The sequence below is a fragment of the Panicum virgatum genome, chromosome 6K (assembly GCF_016808335.1).
Source record: "Panicum virgatum strain AP13 chromosome 6K, P.virgatum_v5, whole genome shotgun sequence".
Lineage (NCBI taxonomy): Eukaryota > Viridiplantae > Streptophyta > Magnoliopsida > Poales > Poaceae > Panicum > Panicum virgatum.
Window position 1 is genome coordinate 41146348 of NC_053141.1, and position 26246 is coordinate 41172593.

At 49.6% G+C, this 26246-nt stretch overlaps 2 protein-coding genes across 3 annotated transcripts; both read right to left on the reverse strand.

Annotated features, from left to right (window-relative positions):
* Positions 1–388: 388 nt before the first annotated feature.
* On the reverse strand, positions 389–6970 carry LOC120713498 (EG45-like domain containing protein). The gene is made up of 4 exons (XM_039999448.1): positions 6709–6970; positions 6435–6537; positions 512–673; positions 389–401 (listed from the first exon to the last, which is right to left on the reverse strand). Exons 1-4 carry the CDS (start codon positions 6824–6826, stop codon positions 389–391), a joined length of 396 nt encoding a protein of 131 aa, XP_039855382.1. The 5' UTR covers positions 6827–6970.
* Positions 6971–7349: 379 nt separating this feature from the next.
* LOC120712704 (haloacid dehalogenase-like hydrolase domain-containing protein At4g39970) lies at positions 7350–18666 on the reverse strand. 2 transcript variants are annotated; one of them, XM_039998561.1, is made up of 12 exons: positions 16717–17250; positions 16035–16128; positions 15365–15409; positions 15202–15252; positions 14931–15005; positions 14798–14831; positions 14414–14469; positions 14263–14322; positions 14129–14188; positions 14011–14057; positions 13821–13930; positions 7350–7787 (listed from the first exon to the last, which is right to left on the reverse strand). In XM_039998561.1, the coding sequence occupies exons 1-11, from the start codon at positions 17097–17099 to the stop codon at positions 13882–13884; spliced, it is 954 nt and encodes a 317-aa protein (XP_039854495.1). In that variant the 5' UTR covers positions 17100–17250; the 3' UTR covers positions 7350–7787; positions 13821–13881. The 2 variants fall into 2 exon arrangements, with proteins under 2 accessions (XP_039854495.1, XP_039854496.1); XM_039998562.1 differs by lacking the exons at positions 7350–7787; positions 13821–13930; positions 14011–14057; positions 14129–14188; positions 14414–14469 and adding an exon at positions 17587–18666 and having other exon boundaries at positions 14263–14359; positions 15207–15252; positions 16717–17183.
* Between the last annotated feature and the right edge of the window lie 7580 nt (positions 18667–26246).

Here is a 26246-nt window from a genome sequence, read left to right on the forward strand (position 1 = left end):
CGAGGGTGAAGCGGATGAGGGAGGCACTGGTGAGGCTTCGGCTGAGGGACACACGACGTTAAATGAGCTCTGCCGCGCGATGGGCCTTAATGGGCCGCAATTTTTTTCTTTTTCTTTTTTTATTTAACTTATAAATTCCACAAACCATACTAAATGAACGAATTTTTGAGAAAAATTGACACCATTAGATTCATCGAACCTTGAAATATTTTTAGGAATTTTTTGGGAATTTTTCATGTTTTTGAATTCAAATTCAAATTTTGAATTTGGACCGGTTTCATACCGGACCAAACCGGAACCGGACCGGTCCGGTTTGACCGGTAACCGGTCAAACCGGACCGGTTATCGACGGTTTGGTTAACCCTGGCTCCAACACCCACCCTACGGCCTACGGGCAACCCCTGCAGAAGAAACACGCATGCACATCGTCAGGTCATATCATACTACGTTACACGTGAAAACGAGCACGAGTCATCAGAAGAGGATTCGAAGCCGTGGGTATAGGACGCACTCGGAGTTCAAGTCGACCTTGACCTCGCAGGCGTCGAGGTTGGCGATCTTGGCGAAGGCCTGCTTGAAGAGGTCGATGGTGCTCTGGCACCCGTCGCTGCTGGCGCACTCGTCCATGATCTTGACGACGACGCTGCTGCCGCCTTTGCAGGGATTGCCAGACCTGCCGTACGCCGCGCCGGTGCACTGTAACACCTAGGTGTTAATCCTTGGTAATTAAGTTAATTAAAGTCATTAGTTTTAAACACACAAGGCAAAGCACAAAACCAAAACGTCTCCTGTCAGCCTGGGCCGGACCGGTCTGACCGGTCTGACCTATGTCAACCGTTTTGGGCCCCACAGCATTTAAATCACTCTCTCTCTTCTCCCCACCCTCTCCCTCACCCTCCTCGTGCTCAGCTCGAGCTTAGGCTCTCCCCCCCTCTCATTTCTCACCCCAAACCCTAGGACCCAAATCCATCCATCCTCCATTGATCCAAGGCCCAAGGGAGCTTCAATTGGGTGGGGAATCATCTTCTCCGCGTGCTCCCTCCTTGGTTGGCTTGGATTCAAGCTCTTGGTGCAAGGACCCAAGGTAAATAATATAGGGGTTGGGATTGATCTCTTGTTCTAGGGTGATTTGGGTGGTTTCCTTTGGTCATGAACCTCCACATGCATTCTAAGCTAGAGCCTAGATAGAACTTATGCTGTGGAATCAAGTCCTTGTGGGGGACAAGGACTCATTCAAGGTAATTTAGGGGTTTGGATCGATCTCTTGTTCTAGATGGTTTTAGGTGATTTCCTCCGGTCAAAAGCATCCACATGAACTCCTGAACTAGATCCTAGAAGGTGTTTGGAGTTGGTGGGCGATTTTCGCCGCGTCAAGGTTTCTAGGTTTCTAGGTTCGCCGCGTAAATGTGATTTCTGGCTCAAGGAAGTCCAGTTCTTGGGCCACATCATCTCAGACAAGGGGATTTCTGTTGATCCTAGCAAGATTCAGGATGTCCTGAATTGGAAGACTCCAGAGTCTGTTTCAGAGATCCGGAGTTTCCTTGGGCTAGCAGGCTATTATCGCCAGGTTTGTACCGGAGTTCTCAAAAATTGCTAGGCCCATGACTGAGTTACTCAAGAAAGGGGTGAGATTTAGTTGGGATGACAAATGCGCGCAGGCCTTCCAGACTTTGAGAAAGCTTATGACGTCTGCCCCTGTCCTCGCTCAGCCAGATATTACCCTGCCTTTTGATGTGTACTGTGATGCATCAGGTACGGGTCCCGACTATGTTCTCATCCTTGTTTGTTTTCGCCGGATATTATTCGGCCATTAATACTTGTTGTAATGCATCAGGTACTCATGAGGAGAATTATGCAGGACCAGCGAGTGATTGCTTACGCCTCCAGAGCCCTCAGACGACATGAGGAGAATTATGCCACTCATGATCTGGAGCTGGCAGCAGTAGTACATGCATTAAAGATCTGGCGCCATTATATCCTGGGCAATCCTGTTCACATATACTCGGACCACAAGAGTCTTAAGTATATTTTTACCTAGAGTGAGCTCAATTTGCGCCAGAGGCGGTGGTTAGAGTTGATAAAGGATTATGATTTGGAGATTCATTATCACCCGGGTAAGGCGAATGTCGTTGCGGATGCACTGAGTCGCAAGGCAAGTTGCAGTTGCACCTCAGCCTCAGTGGTGCATGAATTCTTGTGCCAAGAAATGGAAAAATTAAATCTGGCTATTGTATCTGAAGGCACACTTAGTAATCTTACCCTCACACCTACACTCAGAGATCAAATTGTGGAGGCTCAGAAAAATGATGCGGGCATGGATAAGATCAGGCAACGGCTCAGTGAGAATGATTCTCAGGTGCAGTGCTTCCATCGAGATAGTGAGGGGGTTCTTTGGTTTCAAGATCGGTTAGTAGTGCCTAAAAATTTTGAGCTTCGGAAACAAATCCTTGATGAGGCTCATCTTTCTCGATATTCTATTCACCCGGGTAGCAACAAAATGTATCAAGATCTAAAACAACGATTTTGGTGGACGAGGATGAAGCGGGAAATTGCCAGATATGTATCTGAGTGTGATATTTGCAGAAGGGTGAAGGCGAGTCATTTGAGACCAGCTGGTCCCTTGCAGCCCCTGAGTATACCATCATGGAAGTGGGAAGATATTAGTATGGATTTCATTGTTGGGCTTCCCAAGACCTCAAAGGGGTATGACTCTATTTGAGTGATTGTGGACCGTCTCACGAAGTCAGCCCATTTCTTACCTGTGAAGACCATTTATAGGGCACAACACTATGCGGAGTTGTATATCAGTCGGATTCTTAGCTTGCATGGGGTACCCCGGACTATTATTTCTGACCGTGGTGCCCAGTTTGTTGCACGCTTCTGGGAGCAGTTACACTCAGCCCTCGGTACTCAGCTCATTCGTAATTCAGCTTATCATCCTCAGACGGACGGCCAGACAGAGAGGATCAATCAAATTCTGGAAGATATGCTGCGAGCCTGTGTACTCTCTTACAGTAAAAAGTGGGATGAATGTCTGCCACTTGCAGAATTTTCTTACAACAACAGCTACCAGGAGAGTATCAAAATGGCTCCTTTTGAGGCATTATATGGACGGAGGTGTAGGACACCATTAAATTGGTCGGAAGCCTGGGGAGAGAAATTTCTTTGGGCCTGATATAGTTCAGGAAGCTGAGGAGCAAGTTCAGCTCATACAGAAAAATTTGAAAGCGGCTCAAACCCGCCAAAAGAGTTATGCGGACAAAAAGCAGCAAGCTATCTCCTTCCAAGTAGGGGATCAGGTTTATTTGCGGGTATCTCCAATGAAGGGGGTCCAGTGATTCGGGGTAAAAGGAAAGCTCGCACCTTGTTATGTTGGGCCTTTCCTTATTGTTGAGCAATGTGGGCCGGTGGCATACCGTCTGGAACTCCCTGCTCACTTATCCGCGGTCCATAATATATTCCATGTCTCTCAGCTCAGAAAATCCTCCGTGTTCCCACCAAGATTGTGGATCTAGAGGAGCTACAGTTGGAGCCCGATCTTGTGTATCCGGAGCACCCGGTGAAAATTGTTGATTTCAAAACTCGAGTCACTCGAAATCACACTAGCAACTTCTATAAAGTGCAATGGAGTAATCACTCCAAACGAGAAGCAACTTGGGAGACAGAGGAATTTGTTCGGACTACATGTCCGGAACTGCTACAAACCTATCAAGGTACTCATCAAGTTCTAACTTTCCATTTAGCACTTTTATCAAATCTCGGGACGAGATTTTTTTAGGGGGTAGGATTGTAACACCCAGGTGTTAATCCTTGGTAATTAAGTTAATTAAAGTCATTAGTTTTAAACTCACACGGCAAAGCACAAAACCAAAACGTCTCCTGTCAGCCTGGGCCGGATCGGTCTGACCGGTATCGGCGACCGGTCTGACCGATGTCAACCGTTTTGGGCCCCACAGCATTTAAATCACTCTCTCTCTTCTCCCCACCCTCTCCCTCACCCTCCTCATGCTCAGCTCGAGCTTAGGCTCTCCCCCCTCTCATTTCTCACCCCAAACCCTAGGACCCAAATCCATCCATCCTCCATTGATCCAAGGCCCAAGGGAGCTTCAATTGGGTGGGGAATCATCTTCTCCGCGTGCTCCCTCCTTGGTTGGCTTGGATTCAAGCTCTTGGTGCAAGGACCCAAGGTAAATAATATAGGGGTTGGGATTGATCGCTTGTTCTAGGGGGATTTGGGTGGTTTCCTTTGGTCATGAACCTCCACATGCATTCTAAGCTAGAGCCTAGATAGAACTTATGCTGTGGAATCAAGTCCTTGTGGGGGACAAGGACTCATTCAAGGTAATTTAGGGGTTTGGATCGATCTCTTGTTCTAGATGGTTTTAGGTGATTTCCTCCGGTCAAAAGCATCCACATGAACTCCTGAACTAGATCCTAGAAGGTGTTTGGAGTTGGTGGGCGATTTTCGCCGCGTCAAGGTTTCTAGGTTCTGGTCTGGCTAGGACCGATCTGACCGGTCGGAGTTACCGGTCTGACCGGTGTCACGGTAGGTTGAGTAGGACCGGTCTGACCGGTGCTAGCAGAGCTGATAGGGTTCAATTAGGGTTAGTTGGTGCAAATAGTTAGAATTTAATTTGGCTATTGGTTACTTGTAATTTTTATGAAATCATGCATACATTTCTCATGTCATATGCATATGCATACGTATAGCAGCCGTGGCAGAGGAGGTCGTATACGAGGTGGTTGCGGAGCCACAGGAGTCCCAGGGGCAAGCCCCTGCAGGAGGATCGTGGGGAGTCGGCCCAAGGCCCCCACTCACCCCAGTGTTGAGCAGCAGGCGCAAGGCAAGCCCCTGTGCACATCTTTTTATTTTTTCAAATTATGACACCTATAATTATGTTTCTATTACTTGTGCATTAGGTTTAGGAATTATTTGGAAACCTAGTTGCATGATCCCTAGGTTTCCTCGAGTTATACTAGTATGTGGAGGACGATAGAAATGCTATGCTTAATAGAACTCGGTATAAGACGAGTGATTTCGGGTCACTCGCGAGCTATAGGGTTTTTAGTTATTTGTAATATATGGAATATTGAATTAAGGAAGAAAGGAAAAGAATTTGGAGACCGGGGGGGGGGGGAGTTAGCCCCGTCTGTGTCGGTTAAGGACCGTTCGTTGTCTGGCCCTGTGATCGAGTTTGAATTGTACTAACCGCATGCCGGGAGTAGGAGGTAGTCGAAACCGGTAAGCCTAGTACTGCTTTGTTTCGAAAGTACAGGACTTCAACTCACCTCCTGGGGCAGTCGAGTAGTCGCGGAGAAATGGGGATGTATGTTTACTTTTGGTGGTCTCACGTTGAGCTCAGCTGACCATATGATGGTGGGGCGATCCTGTAGTTCGAGGTGGGGAGGGGAAGGGTTGGCATGTATTGTCCGACGGGGTAAATACGTGCCGTGTTGGTTAGGTCCACCTTGCAAGGTTAAATAGGATTGATTCGCCGTCCGTCGCTCTCGGATATGAGCACCTTGATCGCAGCACCGCATCGTAGTAATGTCTTATGGAACTTAAGTGATGATTGGGAATGACTACCAGGAATTTCTACTCCATGTCTGTTTATGATTTCTTAGCAGGTGCAAATACTAGTCGAGAATGATAGAATATAGAATTGAAGCTAAAAGTAGAAAAATAAGGACTCTTTTAGAAGCTTTTTATGCAAAATAACCACCAGCCAGAAAGCCTTGCATGTCTAGTTATGTGGGCTAAGTTATACCCACTGGTCGGGTAAGCCTTACTGAGTATTAGTATACTCAGGGTTTGTTGCCACAATTATTATTTCAGGACACCCGGATGTCGATTTCTGCCCCTGCTGCGTTAAATTCATCCATAGAGATGCAGAGGGGTGGGAAGTGGTGGAGAGAGACACTTAGGCTAGGGCTTTGTCGGGTTGAACACTTGAGGGCAGAGTGTTCAGCCTTTCTGTTTTGCGCATACCGGTCTGACCGGTCCGTGTGATCGGTCTGACCGGTGGAGGCTTCAGAGGAGTGGAGACCGGTCCGACCGGTTGGATAAACCGGTCTGACCGGTCTTGAAAATTCAGAACTGGTGAAGGCTAATGTAGTATTAGATTTCTTTTCTTTCTGGACTTCGGTTGCCTATATTGTAAGTTTTGTAAATTATACTCTCTTGTGTAAATTTGAACTCAGTTTGTAAAACTATTGTTTATCGGTTCCTTCGTCCTTGTATATTTTTAAGTATTTTTATCGTGCTTGTACCATCTGCGCCCACCATCGCGTGGGACTACCGGTGTTGTTTCGATCGGGCCGTGGGTTGAGAAAGGATCACCAAATTAAATCGTTAAGCTAATGCGCCCGATGTGTTCAAATAATGGCCATTACGCTTAATTAGAATTTTAATTTGACGGTTCTGTCACATGCACCTCACCCGGTAGCACCGCCCGCACACGGCGCCGTTGTTCCGGAACGAGTCGCTCGCCGCCGCGACCATGTTGCCCATGTCCCTGTTCCCGTAGCACGCCGACGCTGCATGCATAGTCACAGAGGAGATAAACCTATCTAGCTACGGTCTCTGAAGAGATAAAACCTTAGCTTCAATAACACTACACAATCAGTAGAATAGCGCATTTTAAACATATGGTTTCTCTGAATTTTTGTGTGTCATGAATAATGAGAGCTCCTGATAGCGGGTTTTACGAGTGTATTGCTCGTAGAACGTGGCGACGCCAGATGCGGCTGTGGCAGTTGAAGCCGTCCACAGTACAACTACAGCCATCACCATGAGCATGGAGCTCATGTTGTTCACTGCCGCCATGGTTACTGGTCTGTGGGAAGAACGAAGCTTCAACTAAGCAGATTGAAGCGCGTGCTCCAATGTTGCGCGATTTGGCGTGCAATTTATAGGCCAAGTCGCGTGGAAAATTGTGGCTTACGGCTTACCCAACGAGCGAGGCAAGCAAATGACGAATCCTCGTCCTTGGTTCCACAAGTTGGAAAACGGAAATGAGAAGAACTCTAGTACTAATAATGTACTATCTCTGTCAATAATAACACTTCCTTCTCGCATGTTGCCAATCAAAAGGGCAAAGCAAGGGAGTAGAAAGGAGTAGACTGTCTCTGCAGAGTGAAGTCAATGCCTCAACTAATGGAATTAAGAAACTAAGCAAAAAACTATGGTTCAAAGACAGGAGAGGAAGAACGAACGGTGTTTCTAAGACTAAAAGAAACTCAGCTTTAGAAATAACATGGTTTGTAAAAACTACAAAACTACATGATTTGTTGCATCCAAGTACTGCAAAACTGTATGCTTTTTTCTTATATATATATAACTCCGAGTATTTATACTGAGACTAAACTCCAAATGTTTAGAATATCAAGTAATTGTCAATAATAAGTACATGTCAGCGTTGGTCTGACCTGGTAATGGAGCAAAATAAAGAAGCCACAAACCAAAACAACTACTAGTCAACTAATAAAGAGAGTAGGCTCTATCACTTTTGATGTGTACGGGGAACATTTTATCTTTTTCAATACAACGATATATTTTGACAATTGTATTTCATTCTCTGACAACAAAAATTTCAACAATTGCAGCTCTCTATTTGACGGCTTGCTGATTACATTAATCATCCTATACACGCAACCAACAAACGTGGCAGGATTTGAAGAATCTTATTACATATCTGAGTAACTATGCATGGGCTCCTACATCCAACACCAACTGTTCAACAAGATGCCTGCTTGGATTCACCTGCTGTTCCACCAGGGAATGACATCTGAAAAGGTGAAAAGTAATATAAGTGCAGGGTTTCACTTCTAGTAAAAAGATGCTGAGGATCTCGAAGACAAGAGACTGAAACAAAACAAACAATATTACGACTTAAAGCTTTACCTAAACTTCTGCATTGCATTGAGTATAAAAAAAGCATTGAAAGCATACGACTTGCATAACAGTCTTTCTAAAAGGGAAAAGTCCACTTTACGCCCCTCAACTATCTCAAAAGTCCGATTTTCAATCTTCAACTATAAAATTGGGTACGGAGGCCAACTGGATAAATTTTACTCTTTGGGTGGTTTCAAAGGTGGTTTTTCATATTGTAAAAATTTAAAATATTCAAATTTAAACTAAAAAATTCATAAGTCATTTATTTTAAATAAAAAACAAATGGCTGCCATCATTTTTATAAAAATGTAACATATCTATTGGCACTCTACTTGTCAATTATCCGGATCTAATTTTTACATGTTCCAAGCATTTGTTTGCTGTAATTATGCCTAATAAGATTCAAATAGAGCAACAACAAATAAGTTACATTTTTAGAAAAAAAATCAGTACTAGTCTCATATTTTTCTGATTTAAAATGAACTAGTTTTATTTTTTTAGATCTAACCAAAGTTTTTATTTTTTTAATACAAAACCACCTTTGAAACAATCCAAAGGGCCCTCGTTACCCGTTTTTGTAGAAGATTTTGTGATAGTTGGTGTAAACTTGATAGAATGTATAGCTGTGTGCGTATACTCGAGGCCCATATTGGACGTGTACATCTTCTTGTATTGCAAGCCATATTGGCTATATAATGAGAGGTCAAACACCCCCCCCCCCTCGCGCATTGGGTGTGCGGTGTTTCCCTATTCCCTCTACCCTTCTTCATGGTATCCAGAGAAGGCAACGATCGGCCTTCCACTTCCGCTCCCTCCTTCCTTTCCCTGCGCTAGGGTTCCTCCCTTGCGCCCCACCTCTCTGCCCTAGGGCGCCACTTCCTGGCACCGCCGCCCCTCCCCCTCCCGTTGCAATCCTTGACCTAGGGCGCAGCCTCCTCCCCTACCCGCGCGCGATTCCCTCGTGCCGCGTCCACCTACAGGCTGACGGCTCCTGGATCAATCTATTCCAGCGCCGCCGCCATGAGCGCCACCAGCGCCACCCTGACGGACACCTCCTCGCCTGTGCTTTCTGCCGCACCAACACAGGCCATCTTCGTCCACGCCTACACCATCGTCAACGTCAAGGCTCACATTCCTGTGATCCTATACATGAAGAGCGCCAACTACTCCAAGTGGGCTTCGTTCTTCACGGCGTTGTGCGGCAAGTTCAGTCTTCGCCGCCACATCGACGGCACTGCAGCGCAGCCCAACAACCCTGATTGGGACGTGGCCGAGTGCTACGTGCGCAGCTGGATCTTCGGCACCGTCGACGACTCCGTCCTCGACCTCGCCATCACCGACGAGAACCAGACCGCGCGCCAACTCTGGGTCGCGATCGAGGCCCTGTTCCGCACCAACACGGCCTCCTGCGTCGTTTTTTTGCTCGAGGAATTCCATACCCTCAAGCAGGGCGACTCCACCATCGACAAGTACTGCCAGCGCCTCAAGTCGAAGGCTGCCGCCCTTCAACAGGTCGGCAGCTCCATCTCTGACTCCCAGCTCGTCCTCAGCCTTCTGCGCGGCCTCGACTCTTGCTTCGACTCCACCGCCGACGACATCGCCAACGCCACGGTTCTTCCATCATTCACGCGTGCCCACGAGCTGTTCTCAAAGAGTTGCGCCTCGCCAACGACGCGAAGAACACGGCGTCCACTGCTCTCGTCGCCTCCACCGCCTCCTGCTGCACCAGCCCCTGCTGTCTCTCCTCCTTCGCGGGCATGGCCACTAGCGGTGACAGCAAGGGCGGGGGCAGCAGAGGCAGCAGCGCGCCCAAACAAAAGGGCGGCAAGGGTCGCCGTTCCGACGGCCAGGGCGGCGGTGGCCCGCAGACCGGCGCCGGCGTCCAGCAGGGCGCCCCGCAGGGGACCCCATTCCGCCCCATGGGACCCTAGTTCTGCTTCAACCCGTACGCCCCCAAGGTCCCGCGGGTCAGCAGCCGACGGCTTCTGGCATGGCGGGCAGGGCAAGCACACTCCTGGGCTCCTTGGCCCCAACCGCCAGACTCACACAGCGTTCGTCCCGGTGCAAGTCTCCACCCCTCAGATGTGGGATCAGGTTGGTCTCATCGCCGCCCTGAACCAGATGGCACTCAAGAACTCCAACTCCTGGGTCATGGACTCTGGTGCGACCTCCCACATGCACTCGTCGGATGGTATACTTCTTTCCCGCCACCCCCCTCCCATCCTTTCATCACAGTAGGCAATGGTCAAACCATCTCGGTTTCCAGTCATGGCAGCTCATACTTACCCACCCAGGCGTCCAACTTTTCTCTTCATAATGTTCTTGTTGTCCCTTCCCTAGTGCGCAACTTACTTTCAGTTCGCCAGTTCACAAAACACAACTGCATTATTGAATTTGACGCCTTTGGTTTTTCTGTTAAGGATATCCCGACCAGTCGCGTGATTCTTTGCTGCAATAGCTCTGACGGCCTGTACACCGTCCCCACCATCCCAGCAACTCCTCACGCCAGCATCGCCATCTTCACCAGTCTCTGGCATCAGCGTCTTGGTCATCCCGGGGCCGCCACCATAAACTTGCTTAGAAACAATGCCTCCATCCAGTGTAATAAAACTAGTCATACTCTGTCATTCATATCAGCTTGGCAAGCATGTGCGTCTGCCATTTACTACATCTAGTTTTGTCAGCACCATGCCCTTTGAACTAGTTCGCTGTGATGTTTGGACCTCTCCAGTAGCAAGTATTTCGGGTGCTTAGTATTACCTCGTCGTTCTTGATGATTTCACACATTTTTGCTGGACGTTTCCCCTCGTTCACAAATCCGAGGTTGCTGGTCATCTAATCAATTTCTGCAGCTTTGTCCAGACATAGTTCGGCCTCCCCATTAAAGTTGTTCTGGCTGATAACGACACTGAGTTTGTTAACAATGCCCTCTCCTCCTCGTTTGCATCCCGCGGCATTCACCTACGTCTCTCGTGCCCTTACACCTCCTAGCAAAATGGCAAAGCCGAGCGCGTTCTTCGGACCGTCAACAATAGCATTCGCACCCTGCTCATTCATGCTGGCATGCCGCCCAAATACTGGGCCGAGGCCCTCACCATGGCGACTTACCTCCGCAACCGGCGCCCCTCCTCCGCTGTTCGCAACAGTGTTCCCTATGAGCTGCTCTATCGCCAGCCGCCCGACTACGCTCACCTTCGCGTCTTCGGCTGTCTGTGCTATCCCAACATGACTGCCACTGCCAAACACAAGCTTGCCCCTCGCTCTACAGCTTGTGTCTTCCTCGGTTACCACTCTTCCCACAAGGGGTACCGTTGTCTCGACCTCACATCTCGGCGGATCATCATCTCTCGCCATGTTGTGTTTGACGAGACGTGCTTTCCGTTCAGTGCTGACACTTCCAGTGCGCTTCCGAGCTCTCTGGATTTTCTTCTTTCAGGTCGTGCCGCACCGGTGCCTTGCACTGCAGCAGCGGCTCCTTCAGCAGTCGCTCTGTCGCCTGTCGACGTAGAGCAGCCGCGGCCTGGTGCTCACCTGGAGGAGCTTCTCGAGGATCCCGCCGTCCTCCAGATCGGGCTGGTAATCGGCCTCGCGCCGGCTGCAGCACCGGCCGGCCCTCCTCCAGCCCCGGCCAGCCCTCCTCCACTCCGAGTGTATACTCGGCGTCGGGCTGCGGGGACTGCTGCGCCTCCTGCTCCAGCAGTTCCGCCGGCTCCTGCACCTGCGGCGGTCGCGCCACCACCGCCGCCGCCCCCTCCGTCGGCTCGTCCCAACCGGCCTGTGACGAGGTTCCAGACAAGCTCTCTGAAGTCTGTTCAGCGCTACGACTTCCCACCACCACCACCGCCGCCTCCGGCTCCCTCGGCTCAGGTGGCTTTCACCGCCACCGCTACATCTCCGATCCCAGGGAACTACAGGACGGCGCTCGCAGATCTGCAGTGGCAGGCGGCTATGGCTGAGGAGTACCAGGCGCTCGTCGACAACGACATTTGGCGGCTCGTCCCCCTAGCCACTATGGCTGAGTACCAGGCACTCGTCGACAACGACACTTGGCGGCTCGTCCCCAAGCCACCTGGCGCCGATATTGTGCCGGGCAAGTGGATTTATAAACATAAATTCCACTCCGATGGCACCCTTGCCCGTCACAAGGCCCGTTGGGTTGTTCGCGGCTTCACCTAGCGCCACGGCGTCGACTACGGCGAGACGTTCAGCCCCGTCGTCAAGCCTGCCACGATCCGGGTCGTCCTCAGCATTGCTGCTTCATACCACTGGCTGATACACCAGTTTGACGTGAAGAATGCATTCCTTCATGGACGCCTGGAGGAGATCGTCTACAGTCAGCAGCCCCCTGGCTTCGTCGACCCTGCTTGCCCTGACCATGTCTGTCTGTTGCAGTGCTCTTTGTATGGTCTGAAGCAGGCTCCACGGGCGTGGTACCAGCATTTCGCCACCTATCTCTGTCAGCTGGGTTTCGTCGCCTCGGCCACAGACACCTCCCTCTTTGTTCTTCAAGAGGGGGCGCCACCGCCTACCTGCTGGTATACGTCGACGACATCATCCTCACAGCTTCCTCGTCAGACTTGCTCCGACGCATCACCGCTCGTCTTCACTCCGAGTTCGCCATGACAGACCTTGGTGAGCTGCACCACTTCCTCGGGATCTCCGTCACGCGCTCCTCCGATGGGCTCTTTCTCAGCCAGCGCCAGTATGCGCTTGATCTTCTTCAGAGGGCGGGCATGGCCGAGTGTCACTCGACATCGACACCTGTTGACACTCGTGCCAAGCTCTCGGCCATGGAAGGTCCACCTGTCGCCGACCCCTCTGAGTACCGCAGCCTCGCCGGTGCTCTTCAGTACCTGACCCTGATGCGTTCAAATCTTGCATATGCAGTGCAGCAAGTATGCATGTTCATGCACGATCTCCGGGAGCCTCACCTTGCGCTGATCAAGCGCATCCTTCGCTATGTGAAGGGCTCCTTTCCGCCGGCCTCCACATCGGCACCGGGCCGGTCGACAAGCTGGTCGCCTACTCCGACGCCGACTGGGCTGCCCCGACTCCCGCCACTCCACATCAGGCTTCTGCGTCTTCCTCGGAGACAGCTTGGTGTCCTGGTCGTCCAAACGGCAAACCACGGTGTCCCGGTCCAGTGCGGAGGCCGAGTACCGGGTTGTTGCTCATGTGGTCGCCGAATGTTGTTGGCTGCGCCAACTCCTTCAGGAACTCCATGTCTCGCTGAAGGTAGCTACCGTGGTCTACTGCGACAATGTCAGCGCTGTCTACATGACTGCCAACCCGTCCACCACCGCCGTACCAAGCACATTGAGATCGACATCCACTTCGTCCGCGAGAAGGTGGCTCTCGGCGAAGTTCGTGTTCTTCATGTGCTGTCACAATATCAGTTTGTTGATATCATGACGAAGGGGCTTCCTGTGCAGTTGTTTCAGGATTTTCGGTCCAGCCTTTGCATCCGGAATCCTAATGCTTCGACTGAGGGCGGGTGATAGAATGTATAGTTGTGTGCGTATACTCGAGGCCCATATTGGGCGTATACATCTTCTTGTATTGCAAGCCACATTGGCTATATAATGAGAGGTCAACCCCCCCCCCCCCCCCCCGCGCATTGGGTGTGCGGTGTTTCCATATTCCCTCTACCTTTTTTCAAAACTGAACTTTTCCCTTTTTAAAATTAATAAAACATTTTCAGAACTTAACTTCTATTGACCTTTTCCACCTCATGGAGGTGTATTTCGGGTAAAAAAATGGTAAAGAGTATTCCAGAATATATGACATACAAGAAGAGAGAATTTTGCATATGTCTGCGTATAAATTAACCCACACTAAAATATTACAAATATATTGTTGACAGATGCAATACCAGATAGGAATCTCTAATAGTGAAAATGAATCATAGATATAGCAACAAACTTACCATGGCTTACTGTGCATAAAATAATTGTCGATGTATTTCTTGAGGAAAACAAAACATTTTACTATCCAGTAACAAGAGTTTTCTGGAGTAACAGCTTGAGGTCCTCAAGCCTGCGAATGATACAACAGCTATCGTTTGTCTTACATGGAAAGAATCTCAATGGACAAATAACAAATTGACCAGAACCTACCTCACGTTACTCAGGTCAGGATAGGTAGCAATTGCATCTGTGAAATCCTATGGAAAAGTTAGCAAATCAGGACGCCATTCTGTAGCAAACAAGAACTATCACTACAGATCAATCTTACTTGGCTAGCAGTTGAAGGTGTATATGTTATTATACATGACATCCCTGCTCCTTTTGCCGCCTATTAAAAGATAAATATCTCTCATAATCAAAAGGGTTAGTTTGATTAATAGAATATGTACTTGGAAGACTTACTAGTAATCCAATAACACTGTCCTCCACCACAAGGCAGTTCTTGCTTTCTACACCTAATTTCTGGGTACAACAAAGGAGGTCCTTAACGTGACCAACTCTGGAAAAATTATAAGGAGAAATAGATGAGATCTGTTACTATAGTATTCACTACCTCTGCTGCTGTAATATATATTGTTGGATCAGGCTTCTTTAGTTTAACATCATCGCCTGCAGTATGAAGCAATTGGGAATTGTGAAATTTTTATGGCATTCTTGTTTTATATCACTCACAAACAGAACCTTAGCAACCGACAGATCCAAATAACTGCAACTGCGTCTGACAAAGGAGCAATCTAATATTTTGCATTTGGGAAATATGATCCAAAATATCCTGAACAGTCTATTGTTATACTTGGTAAACTGAAGACAACTCACTGTAGTTTTGTATAAGCACTACAAAAGAAATCCCTATATATTCCTTTTTTTTAACTTTTGTAAATATTGGTTGCTTGGTACAAAAGATAAAATAATGAAAGAAAAACAATCAGAACTATACCAGCGAGGAAGCAATCCAGGCCGTTAAATCGCTCCTATAGAAACAGGAGCAAAAGAGATATATATGAACTCAGCTAATACAATGGAAGTATCAAGGTTAGACATATGGAAGCAACATAAGTCATTTAACTTACAAGCCCAATAAGGTTTTCAAGGCACATTATCACTGAACTTTTAGTTGCTGCAGAGCAAACAGCAAGCTTGATACCCTACACCATTGTATAAAAGTCAACTCAGAGCATGAAAGCTAGTTTGCATACTTGAAGTATCGAATAGATACATTCATTGAGAACTCATTGAGGTAATGCGACAAAACATTAAATTTGTGAAGAAAACACTGGTATGGCAAGAAAATAAGACGGTACTCTCGAAAGAAAAGAACGATATTCCAAAACGGTATATTACCGCACCCTTTACTTCATCCATCAGCTGCAAAACACCAGGTCTAGGCTCCACCTAACAGCAGAGCGCCTCAAATCAGCATCAGATAATAAGCAGACGACTTATTGTGCGTATTAGTTTTAATCGCAAGTGTAAGTTCAGGAAATAATGAAGGTGTTGAACTTACAGTTCCAGACTTTATTATCTCTTTGTATCTCTCTGTTTTCCAGTCCTGCAAATTAAGTGGTTACAGCTGTAAAATTCTTGAGATCAGAAGGTAAAGTAGTATAAGCTGTAATAGCCTTTTTTCATGAACGCACAAAAGACTTGCATGTCTTTTCCATTAGAGGACATGCAAGGAAAGTTCACAAAGGAGGTACATGAGGTACCAGTTTTTGAATATATGATGTGCAGTAATAATATTAATCCGTGTCATTTATGTTAAGGTGGTTGTAGTAGTCAAAGAGTCCATGTAAATGGTTCTTGCTTAATTTCACAAGCAGTGCTACAACTACAAGGAGTCAGTATGAACCCTAAGAGTCTATGTGACAGTGGAGTCTTTTGATCATATATGTATATATTTGAGTCCATGTAACCTGTTAATCTGCTATATGTGTGCTCCAATGTGTTTTTACTTGGTATGCATAGATATTTAGCTTATATAGCATGCACAACTAGGAGAAACAATAATTGAATGATAGATTGATAAATGAATTATTTCTGGAGAACACACGACTTTTCAAGCTAACATTAAACTAATGAATGGCTCAAAGCATTTGCGATCCTTTCCTGCTATCTGAAAATACGTACTAATGAACGACCCATTATGTTGTAAAACCAAGACATAAAAGGCATACCTGAATTATGTCGATCAACTTCTCCTTATCAGAGTCAGCCGAGGGTGGTGTCTCAAAAATCTTTGAAGAAGGCCACCCATTTTCCCCGAAGTACCTGTCATGAATCAATTATTCCAAGTCTTAACCAATTCAAACCTGACGTTCACAAAGTTTTCCCTTTCACGAGCTGACATGCAACAATCAACTTGTCCCAACATATATCAATTTGCACATCGGCATGCCTGCACAATCTGATGAACTACTGCATTTTTTCGACCAAAGGCAAAGGCGCCCAACTTTATATTGAAAGCGTATCGCGTCTTTACAATGATCGACATTATCAGGGAGGCCGGTTTTACAAGAAACGGGAAGGCACTCGGACGCCCCCCTGGCACAGAGAAACAGAGTAGAGAACTACTGCATTTTACCCCGCATAACCTGCATTGCAGGAACGCCCATGTGCACCCATGCGGACAAGCCAAAGTATGTCAGGTAACAAAAATAATAACACGATAATGACCAAGCTTGTACAAACGGAAAGCGTGATTTGGCATTTATCTAACACATAAGCAGGACATTTCCAGAGTTCAATGCATTCGTTACGCAATGCATCAAGCCAGCAAATGGAGCAAGATCGTCACAAGCAATTGAGACTAGTGCCTCCAGCAAATCTGTAATGAGAAAATCAAACTTGCGCACGTACCACCGCATCTTGGGCTTCCCGCCGCCGATGCGATTCTGTAGCTCGTCGTAGAAGGCCTCGTCCCAGTACAGCGTGTCGGCGGAGGCCGGCGGGCAGCGCACCCCGAAGTGCGCGAACGCGTCGTTGTAGGCCTGCCGGTGGAGGTTCTCCGACTCCAGTATGACGCCGTCGCAGTCGAAGATGAGCGCGTCGAGCGACGACGACGCGGGCGAGGCCGGTGAGGCCGCAGCGGAGACGACGGCCAGCCGGGGTGCGCGGTGGAGGCGTGCGGTGGGCACCTGATAGGGGGTGCGGAGGCTGGAGAAGGGGCGGCGGCGAGCGGTGGACGCGCCGGCGGCGGTGGGGAGGAAGAGGGAGGTGGAAGCCATCGCAGTCGGAGGCATCGGATGGATGGACTGGAGTAGGCGCGATTGGTTTGAGAACGGCCGCTTACTTATCTGGCGCTTCTCGCCGCCGTTTCTTTCTTTCTTAGGGTCCGTATGGGTTTGGATGTCGATATTGAAGACCTCGGCATTGAATTCAATCAAAATACCAAATCAGACAAGCTTTGGTAATTGGTCACAATGTCAAAGTAATTGTTTGGACATAGATGAATTACTAGATACTCCCTCCATTCAATTTTGATAGATATATTTCCATATGACACAATGACCAAGGGCACCACAAGTGTGCTTATCAATCTAATAAATGTCACAGACTTTTTTGTTGGTCCTCCAATGTTTTAACTATGAACTCCTTGTAACTAGTGCTATTTATTGCCAATACCCATGCTAATAGTAAATATAGCTATCATTTTTGAACATTTAAATTTTTGAAATATAGCTATCAAAAGTGAATAGAGGGAGTAGAAATCAAAGAGACAACAAATACCAAATCACGGCGGCGGATGGCGGTGTGGCTGCGCGCCGAGCTCGAGCTGCTGGGCGTGCTCTGCGTCGCGGCCGATCGGCGCCGGTGTGGGGACGCGCCAGCGCACACGGCCGTGCGGGCCGCTGTGGACGCAGCAGTGGCGGGGGTGGAGGGAGACGGAGGAAGGCCGCGGCGGAGGGGCGTGGGGTGAGGGAGCATAGCGGCGGCGTGGTGGCTTCGGGGCACAAAGAGCAGGACTCAGGAGGGGAGCGGTGCGGCGGAGTTGAGCTCCGCCAGAGGAAGCGTCGCAGGGGAACAGAGCCGCGGCGGTGGGAGGGGCCTGGCGAAGGGAGCAGCGCAGGGGCCGCGCGGCACGCCCGCCGAGGGAGGCAGGGGAGGAGCCGCGCGGCTCGCCGGCGGAGGGGTGCGGGGCTCGCCGCGGATGGAGGTAGGGGAGGGGCCACCGGGGAGGAAGACGGAGGAAGCTCGTGGGGGGCTCGCGTCCGTGAAGAGAAGGACAAAGGGGAGCGGCGGCGCTGGTCATGGAAGGAGCTCGACGATGGGGAAGAAGGGGGCGCCGAGCTGCCGGACATGGGGAAGAGGGCGCTCACGCCACGCCGTCGCCTGCCTCATCTCCAATTCCGCCCAATACGGAGGGTCACGGCTCTGTATTGAGCGCGAGGGGATGCAGTGTTGCGAATACCGCTTCGGCATTGATGGTGAATTCCAATTCCAAAGTTTAAGCCATCCAAACAGCAGTATTTGATGCTATCCAATGTCAATTCCAATTCCGGAGCCTCAATGCCAACACCCAAACGCAGCTTTATTGAATTTGAGGGGAGGGAAATGGTGCGCATATGAAATTCTAGATTCGGTCTCCTTTTCCACCTATAATGTACTGTTTTTTTCGAAATACATTGCAATCATAGATGTTTAGAAATCACATAGTAAGAGTTCCTAACACATGTGAATTCGCAATGGAGATTCTGTCCGGAGGAGTTAAAGTTGATTGTTAAATTTTATCATAGTAGTGAGGGTGTGTTTAGTTCCCCTCTTTTAGAATTTTGAAAAGGAATTTTTTCACATTTAAAGTATTAAATATAGACTAATTAAAAAACTAATTACACAACTCGTCTGTAAATTACGAGATGAATCTAATGAGCCTAATTAATTCGTCATTAGCATATGTTTATTGTAGATTTACTGTAGCAATTTAGTGTCTAATCACGACCTAATTAGGTTTATTAGATTCGTCTCGCGATTTACAGTCTATTTGTGTAATGCGATTTTTTAACTACATTTGGTACACCATGCAAATGTTTTACAAATCTTTTGGAATTTTGAAGTTTGGATCTAAACAAGGCCTGATATATGGAAAAGTTGGTTGTGTATGACTCAAAGATAACTACTTTTGGAAAATATCATTAAAAGAGTTTGTACCCGTAAAATACCACCGAAAAGTGCAATTGGATACTACCATTCCGTTAGATAAGTTCACAGGAAACTTATTTTCTCTTCTTTCATTCAGATAATGTGGGCATAAAATGACACCTCTACCCTTAAGGTGAAGAACAAGAATCACAACAGTCCGGCCCCGCCTCCCCCGACGATGATGTCTTTGAGTTTTTAAAATCAGGTCCCTAGCCACGCCGCTGCCTCGGCGCACCCGATGCTGAATCTGCGGGTGACCGTGAGTTGCAAAACTCACGGTCAACGTGCAACTCACGGTCAACTCCACTCACTAACTCACCCTCTCTCCTCCTCCTTTCCTGTGTTCCGTCCTTCTTCTCTTTTCCTGTTTCTCCCCTCTCCTCCCGGATCCAGCGGACCTGATTCGGCGTGGTGGGGCGGAGCCCGCTCGTCGGCGGCGGGGTGGAGCGGCGGCGGCGGCGGAAGGGTGGCACGGCGCGGAGGTCCGGAGGTGGCGGGGGCCGGGGAGGCCCGGAGGCGGCGAGGAAGGCTCATCGGCGGGGAGGCGCGGCGGGCCCGCGGCAGGGAGGCCCTCCCCCTTCCTCCCAGATTGTAACACCCGTAAAATTACCAAGTTAAATCACTTGTTAAAAATCAATTTCGAAACTTTGTAAAAATCCTTTGAGCTCAATCTCCGTTGTTATCTAAAACCCATCTTTTATCTAATAACCATCAAATTATTAACTTCTTTTCAAATTCATCATTTCAGCTTAACCCTTCCTCTAATTTTTTCTTCTAATCCTTTTACTCTCACCATACCTCCTCACGTTCTATGCTTGCGGTCAGACAAGCTGCACTAGCAAGCTAGCTCATGCAGCACACACACGACATGCAAGCTCGCACGTCAAGCACCTTGCCGTGCTCACCTTTCTTTTCCGCAAACACACACAAGCAGACCAGGCCCCGCGTGCAAGCACGCCGAGCCAGGCCCCACCGCCCTCAGCTCGCAGCAACTGCACAGCCATAGCACGTGCGACGCAAGCCGAGCAAAAGCCGGGATTCGCTCGCGAGCTTCGCGGGCAATGGAGCACGCCGCAACGCGCCACCAGCGTAGCGCCAAGCCGTGCCGACCGCCGCCGTGCGCCACAGCGCCTCAGCCTCGCCTCCCACCTCGCCTCCCATGCGCAAGGCCGCACAAGCACGCCAGAGCACCTGCCCGACCCGTCCCTTCACCGCCTGCCGTCCTTGCCGCCTCGTCGTAAACGCCGTCGCAACGCCATTGAAGGCGAGCAGGAGAGTGTTGGCACAGCACCCGCCCCTGCCGCCTCGTCGCGAAGGCTGTCGCAACGCCATTGAAGGCGGTCAGGAGAGCGTTGGCACAGCACCCGCCCCTGCCGCCTATAAAAGCCGCCCAAGCTGCTCGCCACCATCACGCCGAGTTCGCCGTGCCACCAGCCCCTTCGCCCTTCTTCTTCCTCACTCCAATTTCCCCTCCTCTGTTCTTCGAGCCATCTTAGTTCGATTTCTTTCACAGTGAGCACCCCGGTAACCCCCTCCACCAGACCCAGCTCGCACCCCTCCCTCTCCCTGCCTGAGCCAAGCTCCCCACGAGCTCCCATGGCCGCAGCCATGGCTGCTCGGGGCGGACCCCCTTCCGCTCGCTTTCCCCTTCCCGGAGTCATAGGAATGAAACCCCCTCACCTTCCTCTCTCTCCCCATGCCCTCGGATTTGAAAACGGTGGGCCGTAGCTCGATTCCGGCGACGCTCCGGCGAGCTGCCACCGTGAGTGCCGGCGGCGCCGCCGCTGGACGTCGTACTCCTCCCCTGTCCTCTTTTCCGTGAGCTGATGAGAGCTTATGGGTCTTGCGGGCCCGTACAGCACTTCTGGCCAGCATGAATCCAAATTCTTTTATTTTCGAAATTAATTAAGCCATCGATATTGTAATTTTATTATCTCGACCATCCGAGCTCCGATTGAGCTGATTCTTCTTTCTAAATTCCTATAAAATGATATACTATCTATTCATTCTATTTTCATCTCTTTTTGAACCCCGATTTAACCCTGAAACGCCTCTTTTACCTATCATTTCATGTGCCAAAAATCCCCCGATTACTCCGAAACTTTACTACACCATTTCTAGCATAATTTTGGCCATGCCATTAGAAAACCGCCCAAAAATATTACTCCTATCCCCATAACTTAATTGTTTCCGATTCGAGCTCAACGATAAAACATTTATTTCTTTTTCTTAATTGTGTGCCTGTTTGTGTGCGTCGTAGATCACGGAGTGAACGACGGAGAGCCCGTCGACGAGCAGTACTGCGAGCAAACGAACGAGGACCAGTTCCGCGACCCCGAACCCGAAGGACAGTACCTCGATTAGTACCTCCCGGAAGGCTTTGAAGACGGCAAGTTCAATCCCATCCTTTAATGCATATTTTGTCCTAGTTTTTACAAACACAACCTATTGGCCTGATTTACAAAACTGCATATGTTTTGATTACTGAAAACATGGTTGGATAGCCACCCTTTGATTTGTTATGACCATTCCTTGACACCTAGATTAATGTCTAAATATGATTTATTCTATTTGGATGTTAATTGCTGCTAGAACACTTGGGACCTTAAACACGGTACAACTTGTTTTATAAAGAAAATACGTGTGTGTGCGGGAAGGGAAAATGTGGAATTTTTGAAAGATGAGTTTAAGAAGGGATGTATGTCACTTCTGTGTGAATTGTCAAATGGTGTGCTCGTACCTGTGTGGTTGAGCAAGGAAGGGAGATATCCATCTTGTCACAATTAAGGGCCGAGTTGGTATGTCATCTCACCTAACTCCACTATCGTGCAAACCAATCGACCGTTGTATGGGCAACGACTTAGCATGAACCCCACTAGTTAGTCTGATAGCCATCAGGAGAGCTGAGAGCAACGGGTGATCAAGGAGAATGGATTAGCTCTGTGTGACTTATGCCCCGGTTAAAACCTCTGTGATAGGTCAATGACCCCTTGGTGGATCCCGTGATGGCTAGTCAGGTCTAACTAAGGTGGGTAATGGCTTTGTTGGGATCTGCACCGACACTAAGGTGATTGAGTTGTGGTACCCCGCTTGTGAGTAAAGTTGCACACCTCTGCAGAGTTAAAACTTATTCGAATAGCCGTGCCCACGGTACTGAGCGAGTTACGGTGTGGTCACATAACTAGTGTTTCTTCTGGGATTGGATGGGTTGGCGTGAGTTGTTTTGGAAAAGTGTCCGGCAGCTGTGCCGTGTGCTACGGCGGATAAGGAGTCCGGTAGCAACTTAAAACTGGGATCCTGTGTGGATCAACCCGACGTGTTACTCAGAGCAAGACAATTGCTTTTGAAAACCCCTTTCTTTCAAATAAACCCCTGCATAAAAATTACATTTCCGCAAACTAAACCCTAGCCTTATCCTTGACTTACCCTGTGCATTATATTCTGTTTATACCCCCTCCGTGGGTGTGGTTGGACTTGCTGAGTACGTTTGTACTCACCCCATTCTTAATTTTTACAGAGGATGATCCGGACTTTATTCCCGAAGACGTCGAGTAGAGGTTCCGTCCTGTACCCAACCTTGCATGTTGAAGCGTACCCTCATAAGAGAGAACTTAAATGTGATACAAACATCAGTCCCAGGAGGCTGATGCCACATTTATTACATCAGATGATTCATTACCATACAAATCTCCGAGGAGGACACTCGATACAGATGATAATAAAAAGTAACCAAGCTACGACATAGCACCAGACCGCAATCCACATGGGGTCTAACTCGGGCTCAGAGTACTGCGTCAGCAAAAACATCTCGGACAGGGCCGGTTCCACAGGCAAGGTTGGGTGTAGAACGATAACCCTACTCGGTGTCGTCTGGTACGAAGTCAGGGTCTTCCTCTGTAAAAAGTAAGAATGGGGTGAGTACAAACGTACTCAGCAAGTCCAACCACACCCACGGAGGGGGCTATATCAGAATAATATGCATAGGTATATCATGGATAAGGTTACGGTTTAATTTGCAAAAAGCTAAATTTTATGCAGGGGTTTATTTAGCAGAAAACATTTCAGAAACCCGTTTTTGTTTTGAGTAATACGGAGTTTAAGTTTTAAACTGCTACCGGACCCCCCGTCCGTCGTAGCACACGGCACAACTGCCGGATACAATTCCAAAACAACTCACACCAGCCCATCCCAAGAAACACTAGTTATGTGACCACACCGTAACTCGCCCAATACCGTGGGCACGGCTATTCGAATAGCTTTTAACTCTGCAGAGGTGTGCAACTTTACCCACAAGTAGGATACCACATCTCGAACACCGTCGTGTCGGTGTAGATCCCAACATAGCCATTACCCACCTTAGCTAAGCCTGACTAGCCATCACGGGATTCACCAAGGGGTCATCAACCTAACTCTGAGGTATAACCGGGGTATAAGTCACACTGAGCATATCCCTTCTCCTTGGTCACCCGTTGCTCTCAGCCCTCCTGATGGCTATCACACCAACTAGTGGGATTCATGCTACGCCGTTGCCCATTCAACGGTCGAGTGGTTTGCACGATAGAGGAGTTAGGTGAGATGACACACCAACTCGGTCCTTAGACACGACAAGATGGATATCTCCCTTCTTTGCACTGCCACATTGGCATGAGCACACCAAATGGCAAATCCGTAGAAATGCCATCCATCCCGTCTAAACTTTCTTTACAAAAACACCACATTTATCCCATCCCACACGCACACATTTTCTTTATAAAATAAATCGTATTATGAGTAAAGTCCTAAGCGTTCTAATATCGATTAACGTCCAAGCAAAATCAGACATTAATCTAGGTGGTCAAGGAATGATCATCACAAATCAAGGGGTGGCTATCCAACCGTGTTTTTATGCAAGAAAAACATATGCAATTTTATAAAGCAGGCCATTGGGTTGTGTTTATAAAAACTAGGACAGAAACATGCATCAAAGGATGTGATTGAACTTGCCTTCGCTCAACAAACAGGTATTTCAACTCGCGGTACGTGTTTTGATTTCCAGCTCGCGGTACTAGTCCTCGTGCTCGCGGTACGTACTCCGGGCTTCTGCTCGCGGTACAAACTTCCTATCCCGCGGCACCGGACTCCAGGCTTCTTCTCGTCGTTGTCCGCGAACTCTCGGCGACTATTACGCATCACAAATCAAACAAACAAAGCATACATAAATATAAACTGAACTCTATAAATTATAAAACTAACAAAGACAGTTAGAGTTAGATTTTAGATAAATTTAGGAAGATGAATTAGGCCAGATAGCGTGCAGTGCTTACCAAGAGCACGATGAACAGCTTGTCAGAATAAGAGAGTGACGAGCAAATCCTTGCTCTGATGGAACCGAGGGAATGAGGTAGCCTGTGCTGGCTGGAAAGGAGAGCTCAGCGTCGCCTTTTATAGGCCGGAGGTGGAGGAGCGGTCGGGCATGTGAGGCTGAGCGCAGCACTGTGACTGACGGCGTTTGCGACGAGGCCGGGCAAAAGCCAGCGAGGGCGCTGGTCTTTGACGGTGCTGTAGCTACGCGTGCGTGGAGCTGTTGGCGTGGAGCGGCGTGCTGGTGGCCGGCAGCGTGATGCGCGGCGGTCTGCGGCGATGCGACGGATGCGGCAGGGCGCCAAGGGGGTACTGTGGCGCAATTGAGTGCGGTTCGCGCGTGTCATATACTCAGCGAAAGGGAATGGCACCGCGAGGGGCACCCTGAGCAGGAGGTTGGCGCGTGGCAATCGAGTCGGTAACGTTTCGTCCGGCGAACGGCTCGGCGAACGTTCTAGCGTGCCACGTGCACGGTTGGATAGATTGTATCTTTAGATTATTTGGTTGTGCAGGCTTGCGCTCGCGGTGTCCAGCGACGACTGGTTCGCGGCGACTTGGCTCGTGCCGGGGGTATGCGAGGACGGTGGCTAGCGCGACGGCCTCCGGCGGCATGCATGCGCATGGTGCCCAGCATGGTCGGTTCGTGACGTGCCCGCCCGCGGCGAAGGCGCGGGGCAGAGCGGCCGTGGTACCATAGGTAGGCTTGGCAAGGCCAATCGTATGTTCGCGTTCGCGGTGACTAGCTACAGCTAGCTCGCGTCGCGACATCGGCGATGATGGAACGGGTGTGCCTGTTTGGCCCGGGTCAGGACGTGTTCCGTGCTCGGTCGTGGCGGACCTGCGTCTGTGGTTGCGATGCGTTAGTGTGCTGCAAGGACAGGCTCGTCTTCCTCGTGCTCGTGGTCGTGGTTGCTCCCGGCAGCGGCTTCAGCAGAGCAGGACGGCAAGGCGGTGCTGTGCGGCGGCGGCGAGCGGGTCGAGCACGGTGCTCCTCAGCTCGTCAGCGTGCGGCCGCAGCGTGGCTTCGGTGGGGCTGAGCGAATGCGACTTGGGCGGCCTGCAGCTTGGTGGCAGCGTCCCGGCCTTGATGCCGAGGCGAACTAGCATGGGCGCGGCAGCAGCGTTGTACGGGGGTGTGCGGCGTGAGTTCGTCGGTGATGCGGTGTGAGTGGTGGCGTTGCTGCGGCATGGGGAAGTGGCAGGGCATGGTTCTCTGTTGCCTGGTCTTACGACGGCGTTCCGGCGTGACGGTGGCTCCGGCCATGACGCATTCGCAAGAGCAGAGCAGCGAGCAGAGGAGGGTGGAAGAAAGGTCGTTGGCTCGGCACAGCACGGCGGAGGCAGGACCTCAGGCGTTCCTATGCAGACCTCGGCGCTGGCTGTTCCGAGCTCGAGCTCTGCTTCCCTTGTGCTCGCCGCGAGCTCACCGGCTCCTTTTATAGTCGGGCTAAGGCGGTGCTCTAGCGAGATATTTCTCCGGCCGCGGCGATATTTGCCGGCATCCATGGCAGGCTACAGCTCTATGTCATCGGAGATCGTCAACGAGTACAGTACCGCGGTGACCTTGGTGCCCTAAGACAGCAGAGCAAGCTTGGTCGGCGTGAGCTGGCATCAACGGGCGCAGCAGGGCGGTGGGTTTCACGGCGGCATGCTGCTCGCCTGCTGGCTTGCGATGGAAAACCAACGGAGAGAAGGGAGAACAGGGTGCTTGCTTCACTGGGATGGAAGGACAGAGGAGAGAGCAGCAGTGGGCGGCGGCTTCCAGCTGCTAGCTGGTGGTTGTGCTGCTCCGAGGGAGTGCCGTCCCCAAGCAGCGCAACATCGTGGCAGCTTGAAGATGGAGGGGACGTCGTGGTCGCCGGGCTTGGGGTCATCGTCGTTGTGCTGCTCCACTTGAGCAAGGATGGAGC

Bases quoted from the DNA above. Each gene is read 5' to 3' on its own strand.
- LOC120713498 (XM_039999448.1), bottom strand. From the start codon at position 6,826: ATGGCGGCAGTGAACAACATGAGCTCCATGCTCATGGTGATGGCTGTA. The intron at 6,538-6,708 runs GTAAAACCCGCT...CTATGCATGCAG, and splicing joins GTTCTACGAGCAATACACTC to CGTCGGCGTGCTACGGGAAC. The intron at 674-6,434 runs GTGCATGTGACA...GGCGTACGGCAG, and splicing joins GGGCGGTGCTACCGGGTGAG to GTCTGGCAATCCCTGCAAAG.
- LOC120712704 (XM_039998561.1), bottom strand. From the start codon at position 17,099: ATGCCTCCGACTGCGATGGCTTCCACCTCCCTCTTCCTCCCCACCGCC. The intron at 14,832-14,930 runs GTAAGTTAAATG...CTGTTTCTATAG, and splicing joins TTGAAAACCTTATTGGGCTT to GAGCGATTTAACGGCCTGGA. The intron at 14,323-14,413 runs GTAGTGAATACT...TGTTGTACCCAG, and splicing joins TATATATTACAGCAGCAGAG to AAATTAGGTGTAGAAAGCAA.